This window comes from Corvus brachyrhynchos, unplaced genomic scaffold (genome assembly GCF_000691975.1).
Source record: "Corvus brachyrhynchos isolate BGI_N302 unplaced genomic scaffold, ASM69197v1 scaffold783, whole genome shotgun sequence".
In the NCBI taxonomy this organism is placed as follows: domain Eukaryota; kingdom Metazoa; phylum Chordata; class Aves; order Passeriformes; family Corvidae; genus Corvus; species Corvus brachyrhynchos.
Window position 1 is genome coordinate 559,206 of NW_008236979.1, and position 15,431 is coordinate 574,636.

The 15,431-nt window shown below is 35.4% G+C and overlaps 1 protein-coding gene across 1 annotated transcript in view; it reads left to right on the plus strand.

Annotated features, from left to right (window-relative positions):
* ATRNL1 (attractin like 1) overlaps positions 1-15,431 on the plus strand; it is a gene marked incomplete at its 5' end in the record, with an annotated part of 455,979 nt that overhangs the window by 104,367 nt on the left and 336,181 nt on the right. The window contains 4 exons of the mRNA XM_008629373.2: positions 2,267-2,480; positions 3,166-3,354; positions 7,986-8,204; positions 12,694-12,831. Coding sequence (XP_008627595.2) covers positions 2,267-2,480; positions 3,166-3,354; positions 7,986-8,204; positions 12,694-12,831 — 760 coding nt within the window. The remainder of the gene's footprint in view (positions 1-2,266; positions 2,481-3,165; positions 3,355-7,985; positions 8,205-12,693; positions 12,832-15,431) is intronic.

Here is a 15,431-nt window from a genome sequence, read left to right on the forward strand (position 1 = left end):
TGCTGGAAGTCTTTCATTTCAGGGATACTGCTTTTATCTCGTATGGCTGCTTTGGCTTTCATGATTCTCTCTGGGACTTTGTCATCATTAAAGGGTTCCAAGATAGTCTTCACTCAAATGGAAGAATTTATTTCCAAATATCACTGCTGTACTGTCACTTTTCATTATTGGCTAACATACTTTTTCACCATAGCTGGAGTAGGATACCTTTTTTTTTGTATACTGATGTCAAGGCCAAATTATTTGGCAGTGCAATAGAAACAGTCATATGTTGAAGATTCTCTTGGCTGGAACCCCTCAATCCCAAAGTAGGCATGTAGGGTTGCTTTATGTGTGTGTTTGTCAGCAATTTATCCTGCCTAAGCCCCTGATATTTTTTTTGTATGTGCTTGGTGTGCACACTCAGCATCTACAGAGAGCTGTCTAGACATATGTGTAGGTATCCAAGCTTTTCTGATGCATGTGGACCATGTACAAAAATTGGAATCTAGGCAATTAAACAGCCAATAAGACAACAGATGTATTATCTACCATTTTCCATATGCCCAAGTTCCACTTTTACTGCTTGCATCATGTTCTTTCTGGTATCCAGAACATGTGAGTCCTTCAAGACACCTGCAAAGTTGGTCACCTGGTGTAACAATGCAGTTATGAAGTAAATACAGAAGTAAGACACAGAGTGGGCATTGGTATATTTGCTGAATGTTCTTGTTGCTGTTCAAGAGTCTCCCAGATCACATCACTGCTCATGGAATGGAACATTTCTTAGACATTTTCTGGTTTATTTAAGTTTGTTCTTGCAAAACCCTAAATGTTAGTGGTTCAAACGATTTTTGTTTGATCATGATCTCAACTGAGAGTACAGAAGAAAAAGAGAGCATAGGGAGTACATTTTAGGGAAGTCAGGAATACTGATTATCCACCTACTGATTTTTTAAAAAAGTATTTACCACCGGTATTTTTGAAACAAAATTAATAATCCTTCATATTTCAACTTGCTCTAACAAGGCAGAGGAAAAAAGAAGGAATGCTCTGATTGTGTGTAGAATTAAGAGTGCTGAAAGATTTTCTTTTCAGCCATGGGTTAAACCTGAATGGCCAAAGAAAATGTGATATCAAAGGTGAAAGATCACTGAGAGAGATTGGCAGTAGCTGTTGGTACACCTGTGGAATACATCGATCTTTAACCATGGCAGGTTTCCTTTAGGTGTATTGTAGTGTTTTACTTACCTTGTAAATTACCTTTACTTACCTTGTAAATGAAATCAGTTGTGAACCTAATTCACAATCAGATCAATATCTCTGCTTTGGAGCTGACAATGTGTATCCTCTGCTGGGGCACGCAGCTGGATTTGGTATTCTGGCATCCACCTGCCATCATGTACCTGCCACATCCCTGTTGTCTCTCTGTATCTCTGTTCTGTCTGTTTAAACTGGGCTTAATGAAAACTGCCTGCACAGAGATTACATGAGGAAATGTGTTTGGTTGGGGTGTCTCAAAATTGTGGTGGCAAGTAATGCATGTAGATTTATTCTGGAACAAGCAAAGGCCTTTTTTCCTTAAAACCTGCTTTTTGCTTGGTAAGTGTATAAAGATGAAATGATAAAAATCAGTAGAATTAGTGATGTAGTTTTACTGATACATCCTAAATATGTTTTAAAATCTAATGCTTTTAGTTTTTTCTAGACTATGTTTTATAACTTATAAATCAGTAATAGAAGTATATTCAATGTGTATTTAATGACATTGGAAATGTAAATGTGCCACTTTTATCTGTGTCTCTGCATTGCCTAAGGTTGATCAGTATCAGCAATACAGACTTTAGAGGACAGAATATTTATCCTATTTTTTTCCTGAACTTTGATTTCTCTGAATTGCTGTTAACTTACGTGTATTTCATTATCCACATTGGCCTAGCAATTAGTAATTTTACAGTAGCTACTGGGAAAAAGCCAAACAATTTCATGATGACCTGTATCCAATAATAGAAATCAGAATTGTCTTTGAACAGAACACAGATTTTTATTAGAAAAGAAGCATATAGGAGGTGAAGTTTTTGTTGGGCTTTTGGGGATGTTCAGCAAGATAGAACAATTAAGATAAAAACCATGTGGACAATGATTGATGAGATGATAAAGTGAGATAAGAACATGGTGAATTCTGAAAATGTGAAGTTGTTGCTGTTGAGCTGTTCTTTGAAATGTTTTAGCTAAACAGAAGACATTTTAAATAATCCTCTCCCATTTGTTTCATTCTCATCCATAGAAAATTTCACCCTGGGTGGGTTTGCGCAAGATCAACATCTCCTACTGGGGCTGGGATGACATGTCCCCTTTCACAAACACCACTCTGCAGTGGCTCCCTGGAGAGCCCAATGACTCCGGCTTCTGTGCCTACCTGGAGAGAGCAGAGGTGGCAGGTCTGAAGGCAAACCCCTGCACTGCCATGGCAGATGGCCTTGTGTGTGAAAAACCCGTTGGTAAGGAGCCTCTTGCTCCCAGCAACTGATGCAGTTGTGAATAACAAACTGTTTGGGGTTTCATGTGCCTAAGAGGGATTTTGGGACAATTTTGATTAAAAAATTACAAATATATATATATATTTTTAGTTTTTTGAAATAGCTGTGATCTAGAAACAAATAATAGTCCTAAAGCAGAAAATATTTATTTGAGATTTAGATCAATGCCTTATTTTGCATTATACCAGAAATCCTATAGTTTGCCTCTAAATCAGTAATAGTCAATGATAACAGTAGCTGTAACCACGTGGAGTTATTCAGCAGTGCTGATGCTTTCTTTCTGAATCTTGCTGGACATTAGTGAATATTTTGCAAGTGTAAAAGACTGAAAAATCCAAAATTCTAGTTTCTGTCTTTTAGTTTTGTTTGTGTATAAAGTTTACTGTAAGAAAGAGTCACTTGACTGTTCAAGTTAACATACATTAAAATGGACTCTGTGAGCTATTGTATGAGTCATGCTGAGTTTTGCATATTAAGTTTTTTAAAATATGATTATATACAGAAACACAAATTTGGATGTAGCTAATTTGTAGCGAATTAAGGAAGCAACCTCTTCCATAGCGATTTTTCTAATGTAACAAATGGTGAAAAAAAAGGGGATTTGAACTTGTGTTCAAAATTATCACTATTTGTGGTCCTTTTCCAGTCAGTCCCAACCAGAATGCCAGGCCCTGCAAAAAGCCATGCTCCCTGAGGACAACCTGTTCCAACTGCACAAGCAATGGCATGGAATGTATGTGGTGCAGCAGCACCAAACGATGTGTGGACTCCAATGCCTACATCATCTCCTTCCCATACGGACAGTGTCTGGAGTGGCAAACTGCCACGTGCTCCCGTGAGTATCTTAATGAATGTTTGTCTTATTAAATATACTGTTACATTTATTTTTCACTCAAAAGAGCTGAAGGGATTCAGCACATTACTAGAGATAAAAAGATTTTCAAGTGAATGACCCTTTATAGCTACTAATGTGAGAAGTCAATGCTGAGTATGCATTTCCTAGATACAGATAAAGTGCTGGCAATTTGATGATGAAATATATTTATTCTTTTGAAACTGTGAAAAAGTATTTATTCTTTTCAGAGAGAGAAAAATTACCGTGGTTGTTTGTATGACCAGTGTTAGTGTGACAAACAATGGCTGTGAGCTGGAACAGGATACTGTTAAAATTAGATAACCAATATGTAGAACTTAGACTTACACAATATCAAGTTATTAAGAAAAGGAAGCGTGCTCGATTTTTAAAGACTTAAATTTTCTGATTTTTTTTTTTTTCAGATTCAACCTATACCATTGTCCTAGCATGCAAAGATAAAAACAAAGTTTTAATAATGATAGTAGTAGTCTTGAGAATATTGTAACACAAATGCAAAACAGACGATCTTGGTCTTCCTTAGATTCTTCTCCCTTGCAAATGGGGATTATTAACGTTGGTCCCTGATTATTAACCCTTGTTCATCCTCTGTATGGAAGCAGGAGGAATTCTGCCATAAGGCAGGTAGAGGAGGTACAGAAAACTTTTGTCCTCTATGATCAGACTGGGTCAGTCTCCATTAATGTTCAAGGTTGCCCATTTCATCCTTTGGGGACAAGAGGAAAGTGATTTCTTACTTTGTCAAGGAGTAAAGTTACTCCCTGGATGTCCCATTTTGAAGCACATTTCATCAGAACTTGGTGCAATGGCTCTTGAGGAGAATGACTATCTCCTCAAAGGAGTTTCCAGTGTATCAGCCAAAGCTGCTCCTTCCCAAGCTGGGAGTGACCAGAGTCAGCCGCATGCAGTTCCAGCAGTTCCAGGGTTTATTGGTGCCATAATTGATGCAGATGCTGGAGTGGGCTGCCTGGTGCTTAGATTCTTGTCTTAGTTGAGATTTATCTAGAACAGTTCTTCACTCACCACTGTACAGAAGACTGGTTCTTAGAATTTTACTGTCCTTCAGGATTTGTGAAGTGTACCATTGGACTCTTCTTATTGCTCTACTTTAAGAGAGTTTCTCTGGTTACTTCTGATTTCCTTTCTCTCTCCATAAGGGTCTTTTGTTATCAAAGCCCCTGGAACATTTTATTTCAGTGTATCTTGTGACAGCATTGATGATCTTGACAACAACAAGCAACTTGCTTTCAGGATCATAATTAGATCATGATTCCATTTGATAGGTTGTGGATACAAATTTAAAAAACCCTGAAGAGCACAAAAGGCAGTTACTTGCTTTCACCTAAGCCTCAGGAAAATATGATGTAAAATAAGTTCTTGATGTGTCGATAATAGCAACCATTGACATATTCTAGTCTTAGGAGAGAAAAAGAGCTGTATGTACCAAGCCACTGCATATCTGGGTTAAAGAGAAATAAGGCATAGGAAAGCCTTTCTTCCAGGCTAAACTGGCCAAGAGTCTGTATTCCTCTAATTGAGATTTCTTGTTCATCCTTAATAATCATAGAATATAATGAATCAGGACCATGTTGAGCTGTTCTGGTAAACTTTTTGGCTTATTTGGTAAGTTTCAGGTATTAATCCAGGTTCTCGTGCCCAAATTCAGTGTAATAGGAACACTTCATCTCCATCAATGTGTTTGGAATAATAATTCTGTAGTGACATAACCATTCCCTCTCATAACCATTCACAGAACTTTTTTTCCCCTCTCCTATATAGGAATCAATTTTGTAACTTATAAAATATTGAGAGTGAGTTGTAGCAGAACATAAATACATTGAAAATCTGGAGATAAAATTGACAGAATACCATATGAATGATGCTTTTGTTTTTAAACTAGCAGATATTATGTCAGCCTGAACTTTCAATTCAGTTTTTCTCTTCGTGTAGTGTTTGCACATCACACTGATTCAATTTGTTTGGGAAACATAAGAAATTGTTTTTAATTTGATTGTCATTTTTGTCAGGTGTATAGAAGTTTATATTAAGTAAGGCAAAAGGGATTTGCTATATAGCAATTCAACATTATGTAAAGGCAATTTTGTATGAAAATGTATTTTCTATTCAACAAGTTAGAAAAAAACCAAGATTCTGTGTCTGTAAGCAGTTTTCCCAGAGTTTTATAGCATCTGATATTTTGCATTTAAACAAGAAAATGCATGTCCAAATGAAGCATGGTTCTGCCATTTTTTTAGTCTAAATGACTTGAAAATTTTATTAGGTAGATGTATCATTATTGCTGCTGAAGTAATGAAGTATTAAGTGGATTCCCTTATCAAGGGGTAGTGTTTCTACTTGAAGAAGGGATCGTAACTATACCTTTAAAAAATCCTCCTTATTTTTAAAATTTTATTTTTTATTTTGAATGATTAATTTCTGAGTTTTTGGATGTTCTGCTCTGAATGAAAAAAAAATTCAGACAAGCATGTATGATTTAAAATACAAAAAAATAACAATGAAGAACTTCACATTTATTTTCACAACTTGGAATTAAAATGAGGAATGCTGTTTCATTGGTGACATACTGTCATTTTAATACCTACTTGCCAAAAACCTGCATATTCACTCTTCCCTACATCTTCCATCCATTATGACTTCTGATTGAATAGCTGACAGTTGAACAATCTTGGACCAACTCTAGAATTTCAAATAAAACAAAATTACTGCTTGAATATCTCCTTCTTCCATCAACGATTGCTTCTCAGCTCTCTTCAGTTTTTCAGCTGAATGCCACTACAGAGAATAGAAGAGGATTTTTAGTTTTGGTTCTGTTTTATCTTCTGTGAAGATAGTGCAGCTGATACTTGAGAGCTTTATAAATAGCAGCATGAGTATAAATAGCAGCATGAGATTTGTTTGGATTGTTTAGAGTGCATCTCTGAAAGGGCAAGCCAGCCAGTGCAGAATGATTGTCTTTATTTCTCTGCTGATCTTCTAATGTATTCAAAAGCCCAAATTTGTATCATTCAGTTTCAGCTCTGGTGGTTTAAAACCGATTGTTCATGTTTGACAGTTTGCAACAGCAGTTGGCCTTCTCCTGCCCCTGCTATTTTCCATATTTGGGAAACTTGAAACATTTCCTCCTGTTTGGATTCTTCCAAGTCTGATGAAGAGCTCTTGCTTCAGCTTTCTGTGCTGTTAAAATCCTTTTGAGATTCACTCAGATTCTTCACTGCCTGTTTTCCTGATATCTGCAGGTATCTTTAGACTGTGCAGTGTATTTTCTTTTTACAGCTTTCATTACTCTTAAACAATTTTAATAGTTCCTGAAGTCAGAGGAGCTAGCTTCATTCTGCTCTCAGTTAATTCAGTTAGCAATGAAATCATTCTACTTAGTATTCCTTGTGTGGACCAGAGGAGTCCAGGTAACTGTGAACATTATTTGGATGCAGTGTCCTGGCTGCAGCTGAGCCAAATTGAGAGGTTACCCTCATGTAGAAGCCATTTGAGTTTCCTTCACAATAACTTTGGGAATCTTTAAATTACTTTCTTCTTTTTAAAAAGAAACTTAGATAATTCTGGCTTCACAGCAGGAGCTTACCTTCATGCATGCTTTTAAAATTTAATTTTGAAAGCCTATAAAGTTAATGTGAGTAGAGACAGGGACCCATAGTGATCAATGTTTGAGTGAGTCTGATGTTAATTTGGTGCAGTGTTACAAGAGTAATTAAAAAAACTAAGATATATCTGAAAAAGCTTAAAGAAGCTTGGGAACTTTAATGGTATTTCTGAAGTTACTAAAATGTTAATTTCTTATTAATAAAAAATGACAGTAACTTCAGAATAGGAATTTTATTGGTTCTAAAGAGATTTAAAATATGAGGAAGACTTTAATTATTTTAAGAATAGAGTATAAAAGATCTATAGGGAGATTTGAATTTTGGAATGCAATTTAAAAAATGAAACCTGATTAGCTGATGAGAACCTTAAGATAGAGTTAATTTAAATGGGACTGAATTATGACTTGTAGCTGGAGATGTGTAGTATGCTGGCTTGTTTCAAAAGCTGTATGTAAGAAAACTAAGTCATATTTGTAGGCGAATACTCAGGTGAGATCCAGAGGTACTTTATGCCCAAAATAGTTTTTGGTTTGAATTTGAATGATCCTATGGGGTTTTTTGTATTTATAAATGTTATTACTCTTATTTGGTTTATTGACCTTGTATTGAATTCTAGAGTTTTCTGATTCAGTAAAATTAGTAATAAATAATATATTAATAATAAGTAAAGAATATATATTTTCTTGTGTGTCTAATGAACATGTGCAGTATTCTGCTTCATTATCTTTGTTGATTTGAAATCTTTATTGTTGCATTGGGGTGTAACAAACACCTGCTGTGTGTTTTGTGATCTTTGAGGAAGTACTACTTTTAATGAAAACTGAGATATTCTTACTAGTACTACTGATTATTATTTTATTTTAATTTGCACAAGGAAAAAGAAGTGCTACATTGTCTCTTCATCACCTATTGTAAAATCCAAGCATCTTATTTAAAGAACAATGCATTAATATTGTATTCCATGTACTAAAGCTCAAAACTGCTCTGGGCTGAGGACTTGTGGACAGTGTTTGGAACAGCCGGGGTGTGGATGGTGCAATGATCCCAGTAACACCGGCAAAGGACAGTGCTTGGAAGGCTCCTCAAGAGGCCCAATGAAGGCTGTCAGTGTGCACTCCAATGAAATGGTGCTTGATGCTACTCTTTGCCCAAAAGAAAAAAATTATGAGTGGTCTTTTATCCAGTGTCCAGGTAATGTTTGCTTCTGTTCTTTCTTATATATGAAATAAGAGTTTAACCACACAAAAATAACATAATTGTTCTAATTAATGCAAATAGCATTTTCATGAAAGATTTGTTTGTTCCAAAATATTTCTTAAATGTATAATTTGTTAGTCTCTGTCTGCTGAACACAAGTGTAAGCTGACATGTGAAATGCAATGCAAGGAGTTTAGCCAAAACTGCCATTTATTTGTAAATAAGTTTTTACCCACCCTATCCCTCCACTTTTAGAAATCAAGGTATATAAATTTTCTTCAGCTCTTGCTTTCTTCTGGCTTCTGTATCCACCAAGGAGTGGAACTGGGGAGAAGTTATCCATAGGAGACTACTGATGGGCAGAAGTTTCCCTCCTGCTGCTGACAAATCCAGCTGCCTGTGAGAATGGAGGACTGCCAAATACCTGAGCTGTGCTTCCAGTTGACCTTTTAGACATTCAGAGTGAATAGAATCTGTGCTTTTGTAGCCTTAAAGAGAATCTCTGAAGCCTAATTTTTAGCCATACCAGTCTGATTGCAGTATTTTAATTTTGGAGTTCATTGGAAAAATAAGGAAGATACCAGGTGCTATAAGACTGAAAGCTGTGCTGGTGCAGCCTCCTGTGTGGAAATCCTCCAACCCTGACAGCAGAGCATGGAAGCAGCGGTGGAGGACTGCAGGCAAATGAAAAGCTTGCTGGGGACTTTGACAGCCCTCCAGTAGTCATTTACAATAAATAATACAGTTGAAAAGGCAGCTTGGAAACTTTGGTTTCATTTTTTTTTTTTTTTTTAGAATACATAGTGTAACTGTGCTAAAGTTATTTTTCCAGAAGTGTTCTACTGCTGATAATTTTGGAAGCTGGAGCTTCTCGAGGATCAATCCTTTTATGGGTACATGCAGCTGTGTTTGCTTTCTTGGCTGCTTTTTTCGTCAGTTTATTCTCTCTGTGTGGATGCATATATATAGAGTGAGGGGTTTTTTAAAGTCTTAGAGTAATGAAATGAAATGTAAAACCAAAACTAACCCATTGTTGAATATTTTGAGTTAAAACCAAAAAAAATTTCAGATAATCTCATACCATTTCTTGAACAAAGAAGACTCTAGTATGTTTCTGGAAAGAATAGAATGACATTCTGTTGTTATTTAGTCTGTATGTTAAAATAAGTATATGTTGATAAGTGCATTGTTAACTTTTTAGTACAACAAGTTTAGTATACAAGTTTCTACCACTAGTGAAGTTGTAATAGGTAAATATAATGTTTGTCTAAACTCTTTGAGTCAGAAGAACTTCATTGCTGTGTTTAATATTCTTTCTTCTTGGATAAAGTTCTGTATTCATTGTATGTTCTTACCAAGAATTTACTAAAGTTCCACTTCAGTTTAAGATTCCCTAGTTCTGTAAATTTAAGGGAAAAATACTACAGAATCATAGCATTAAAATCTCAATTGATGTGAAATTTCATTTTGCTCTGTTTAGGCTGGAGGTTTTGTTGCTAAGATTTTGTTTTCATTTTCATAGAATATTTTCTTTAATGGATTATACCAACACAGTTTATTCTTAGCACAGCAATCATTTGATGTACTTGAAACAAGATAGAATTAGACTAAGTCTATGTAAGCCTACTGAGCAGTTTGCAGTTAGGATAAAAATAAAAATACATGGTTTATACCATGCAGTTTGGAGATTATCCTGCCACATTGATGAATATTTGGCTGAACCATCCATGTTCATTCAGGCATGCACTTATTTTTCCTTGTAGTCCATATCTATCCTCCTTTTAGTGCCTCTGGGCAATTGTGCTGATGATAAAAATTTTAAATTCCTTCTCATTTTCTGTTTGTTCAAAACTTCAAGATTAGTATTCATCAGGCAGTAGGGAAAATGTTTGTTTTTGTGACTGGTCACTTTGAAATCAATAGGCTTCCAAAAAGCTGTCATAGTATTTCTTTTGATCAGAAATTTTATTTTCATCAGATTCTTAGTTTAACTGAACCATTTTTTATAAATAAAATTGCAAATAACATATATAAAAAGAAAAGAAAAATATCTTTGACATTTATCTCTTGAGAAGAAAGGTTTAGGTAGACTGCAAGCCCAAGTTTTTCTTTAAAGTCTAAATTTCTCCTCTGAAAAGCACTGTGAGTAGATTCTAACTAGTTTGTTTAAAACTAGATGAAGTATCTTTACACTAGATCCATATTGTAATGCAGACACCCTTTTCATAAATTTTCCTAGTTGTAAGTATTTTCTTAAAACTATAATTATCGGCAATTGTCAGCTTTATCAGCCGTTTCAACACAGAGGTCCAAAGCAAATTAGACATAAAATTGCTTCTCTCCAGGGCAGCCTCACTGAGGATTCAGCTAAAGTACATTTTTGTGTGTGAGGAAAATGACTTTGTTGCTGCCAGTGATGTACATTAAAAGGACTTAAGGAAAAAAGAACTTTTACAAATTTAACTCCTAATTCTTACTTAATGGTCATTATGGTGTCTCATTATTTTAATGACTATTTTAATTATTTAATACTGATGTCTCCAGTTTGATTGCACTGAACCAGCTTTGAAGTTTATTGAACTGTGCACTTCTCCTGACTTTTCTCAACAGGATACGTATTTTTAGGGAAATCAGCAATTATATAGTATAATTTTTCAATGGTGTGTCATGTCAATTTTGGGTTGCATTGCTTCTTATTGTGTATATATTTTTTTGAATTTGTTTTAAAAATCTCTTCCATTTTCTTTGACTCAACAAAACATAAGAATTCAGAGCTGTCATATATGGCCAGATAATATTATGACTTACAGAAAACTAAAATTTACAAGTAAGGTTGCTGTCATCACCCTATAGAGAACACGAAAAAAGAGAAATACAAAACTAAACATTAGGAAAAATAGAAAATTTATAAGTCAATGGCCCAATAGTTAGAGAATATCAATATTAAGCATTTTTCCTAGACTACGATATAGCCTTAATTAGGCAATCTTAATTGTTCAATAGAACACCTATTTAATGTACTCTTTGTTTTTACTTTTGGCTTATTGGGCTGTATTTTTTTTTAACTTTTGTTTTAAGTAATTTAATGTGTAAGACATGCACACAAACCCCAGAATGGAGATGCAACTCATGGTACTTTTGTGTAGCTTTTCCTGAGAATGGCAACAAACTGCAGCAGAGGGAGACACCACAAAGGTGTCTAAAAATCAAGTATTCTTGGGAAGAATAAAGCTTGTAATTTCTGAAGAGATTTATTCAAGATAGTGAGAAAACTTAATAGTACAGAAATGTTTGATACTTGTTTGGAAGAAAGAAGAGATTGTCAGCTTGGGAGGTTTTAATGGTTTATGAGCCAAGTCTGGCAATGGCTATAAATATATTAAGCTACTAAATTATAAAACAGCTCTAAAAACTTTTATATCATGCAGTGAGTATCCCTTTTTTTTTCCCCTAGCCAAGACACCAATCACTATGAAATTTAGATTAAAAATCCAAATTAAAAAAAAAAAAATACAATCTTACTGTGATAGCTGTCCTCTTCCAATTCTTCCACCCCCTTTGGTGCTGAGGAATTGACAGGTCTGATGTGGTTTGACATTTGACAAGCTGCTGTAATTGACAGATTACTAATCTGCTGGGCACCAAGAGCTCTGAAGTTCCACTCTATAGAGAGGTCATCCTTCAAAACCTGGCAGAAGGATCAATGATTCTGGCAGGATTCACATTGTGATTTTGCTGCAGGAGTGATCAGTGCTTTCTGAGTTTCCCCAAAATGTGAAGCTCTTGAGTGGAGCTCTGCTGCAAGATCAGTGGTTTATAGTGATGTTATTTGACAAAAAGCAATTTTATGCTTACAAGTTCAGGTGTGAAAAAATTATGTCAGTAGGAATCCAGTTTTTTTAATTTCACCAAAATTGACTGTAGTGAGGAGGGACTGGAGCTATTTGATGTGGTCCTGATGTCCTTAAAATGGCTTTATATGCCAAAGCTAATGAGAGTCAGGACAATTAAAAGTAAGATGATATTTACTTAATTTATTTTGGAAGTTCTCTCTCCCTGCTACATATGTTTAGCTTTGAGTTCATGTTCTCCATCACAGTAGGCTTTCAAATGCTTCACATTTGCATGTAGGTATTGGGGTTTTCATGGAGTCTCCGTTAGGGACTTACTACCTCTTCAGAGATTTCTGAAGTGACTGGACAGCATTTTTAAGCTATAAGGACTGGATTCAATTATTTCAATGGCAAAAAAACCCCCTTTCTCACAAAAATTCCCATAAAACTCACATGTCACTATAGAGTCAGCTTTTGTGTGAATTCATGTTGTGTTGCAATGCTGTTTTAAAGAGCTTGTGTGTCAAAGTGCAAATATTAGTCAGGACTAAACTCAGAATCACGTTCTACTACAATTTTGTGGCCAAATGGGCATGATTTTGTTCTGAGGAGCAGTTTAGTAATGAAACATTTAAAATGTTGTATTCCAGCTTGCCAGTGTAATGGCCACAGCACCTGCATCAACAGCAATGTCTGTGATCAGTGTAAAAACCTAACAACAGGGAAACAGTGTGAGACCTGCATGCCAGGATATTATGGGGATCCCACCAATGGAGGACAGTGTACAGGTAAGTCCTTCTACTGGGGGGAAAAAGAAAAATATCAAAATGACATTTTATGTAACGTGAATGTAGCCGTTTGAATGTAATGTGAAATTAACTTTTCTTTAAAGGTTAAAAGTTTATTTAATAGTACTGATGAGTTGATCAGCTAAATTAATGATTCTAAATCAGAATAATGTATTTAAAGAGAATCTCATTCAGAGTTATCATTTTGCAGTTGTTGCTCTCTCAGGAGGGGGAAGAAACTCCCTTGGAAGTAACACCTTAAATCCTGTTATTTCAGAAAGACATCATTAAATTTCATGTAAGCAATCCTGTTAGAGGCAGTGAGAAGGTACTTATAAATAAAGTTCAGTATCTGCCATAATGTCTGGTAACACTGATTTGTATAAATATGTGATGCTAGTGGAGAAATTACACATTTAACAGAGCAAAAAGTCTTACTCGTGTATAGTTGAAACAAAAAGGCCTGGTATGCTGAGGATGGCAAGGCACCCATACCTATTCAAGATTTAGTTTTTAAACTGCTGCACTGAAGGATTCTCCTTCAAGTGAAAGAGAGAATGAAGTCAAAGCTCCAGATGGTTTTTGGATATTGCTGTAGAGCTCCTTTTTCACTTGCATGGGTGGTTTTAAAGTTGACAGTAACTCCTTCCCTTGAAACTGAATGGTGGAAGGAGGAATATATTCGCTAAGAAAACTTAGTAAGATTGACTTTGAATCTAGAAGGGTGCTGGAAAGTTTTGTCCCACGACTTTTTCTTCTCCACTACTGATGTTTCTTTAACCAGACCTTTGCTTCTCAAGGAATATTTATTCATTTTAAGGGTTTGTTGGTTCCTCAGCACTCGAATGTGCAGTAGGCAATGTGTAAAGATTCACATCTGGTAAACTCAAGCACAATATGTAAAAATTGTGTTCAAGGGGATAGAAAGATTAATGTCTACCCTTATTGACAATTGAACATTTTGCTGAGGCTTTATGATGCTTTAAATAATTCTTAATAGTTCCCTTTTTCTCCTAAAGTTGATAAAATGTTCTTTTGCTGTCTGTATCACGTTCATGGAGAAATGATGTATTCATACAGCTTTTATTCTTCAGGGGTACATTAGCTATCAACCAAATAAGCATTCCATCACCTTTAGTGAAATATGCGTGCTGCAATAATGGCTAAAATCAATTTATAAGACCAGTAAAATTATAAATTTTACAACTTGTTTTTTCAAACCTAGTCTGTAAGAGTGCATATTTTTATTAGTAGACATGATTTTAACAGGAGCTATTTTAACTAGAGAATGCTTTAAAAAATAAAAATGATTATTATTTCAAGGCTTTCTCTGCATTGTTAAGTTGTATTTTTAGTATAGAACCCATAATAAATATGTTTACATCCTTAGGATATTTTGAAGGATGTAGTTCTTGTGAACTGTTAGATTTTCTTCAGTATCATGAGTAATGTGATAGATGTGCCCAAATTGTGGGCCAGGGATTTCTGCAGGAAAAAAGTACCAGTGACCCATAGATAAGTCAAATCAATGTTACTGGGATTTAAGAGGATTTTGGAACCATAGCTGGGATCAGGCACTGTGCTAACATAAAGAGAGTAAGTAATGGTTCTGTTTCTTTTCTCCTTCATTCTGCTAATGCTATTGGTAATGCAGAAAAAAATTAAGCATGACTGGAAATTAAAACCATAATTAAAATAGAAACATAAAGAGAGAAATATGAGTGGGAGAAAGGGCAACCCAGTCAGAAGCTGAGCTTAAGTGTGAATGAAATAAAGAGAAAATAAGGCCAGAAGTTATATGAAAAAGCCAATCAAAGGACAAAAAAAAAATCACAAGGAACTAAAAAATACCCAAACCAGTCATCCTTATAGTTCCATCTTGTGTGTCTTTGCTGCTTCCAGCTGAATTTCTGCTGGACCCCACCAACTTTCGTTTTCCTCTAAGACTCAGCCTTTGGTTCAATGGCTGGCTGAGCACGTGGTGCATTTTTCTGTCGGAGCTCCTGAGTAATTTCTTTGAGGACTCAGGTTGGAAACTTTTTAAAGGCAAGACAAGATAATGACTATAACTCTGCAAGTACCTCTGCAATACTGTAATATTCTTCATATATCAAGTTGCTATAGTTACAAGGGCACAGCTTGGTTTTGAGTTGGAGAGCAGTCAAAACTGGTGACAGGTTGTATTCCATCTCTGCAGTGAAGAGGTGAAGTGGTGTGCTGTGGGACAAAAACTGCAAATCATTTTCCTAACACACTCATGACATAAAATGACTTTTTCCCAGTGTCCTGACAAAAGTACTCATGCATTCAGTACACATATTATGTTTTCTACTGTCATGATATAAGTACTTATAGGTAAAATCTGAGCTCTGACTTAGTTTGACTGTTGGTGATACAGACTAAAATGACTTGCAAGAAAACCTTCCCCTTTTTTTATAGGCTGCATTAGCTCTTGTTGTTCCTTAGGTCCCTGATATTGAAAGGAAGGAGTGTGACATGCATGGGAAGCCTTGCAGTCCTTGGAAAAATTCTATCTTTTTTCCTTAACTATGCCAATAGTTTCCTAAATCCTTTCAGTTTATACTCCAAGGAGGTCATTC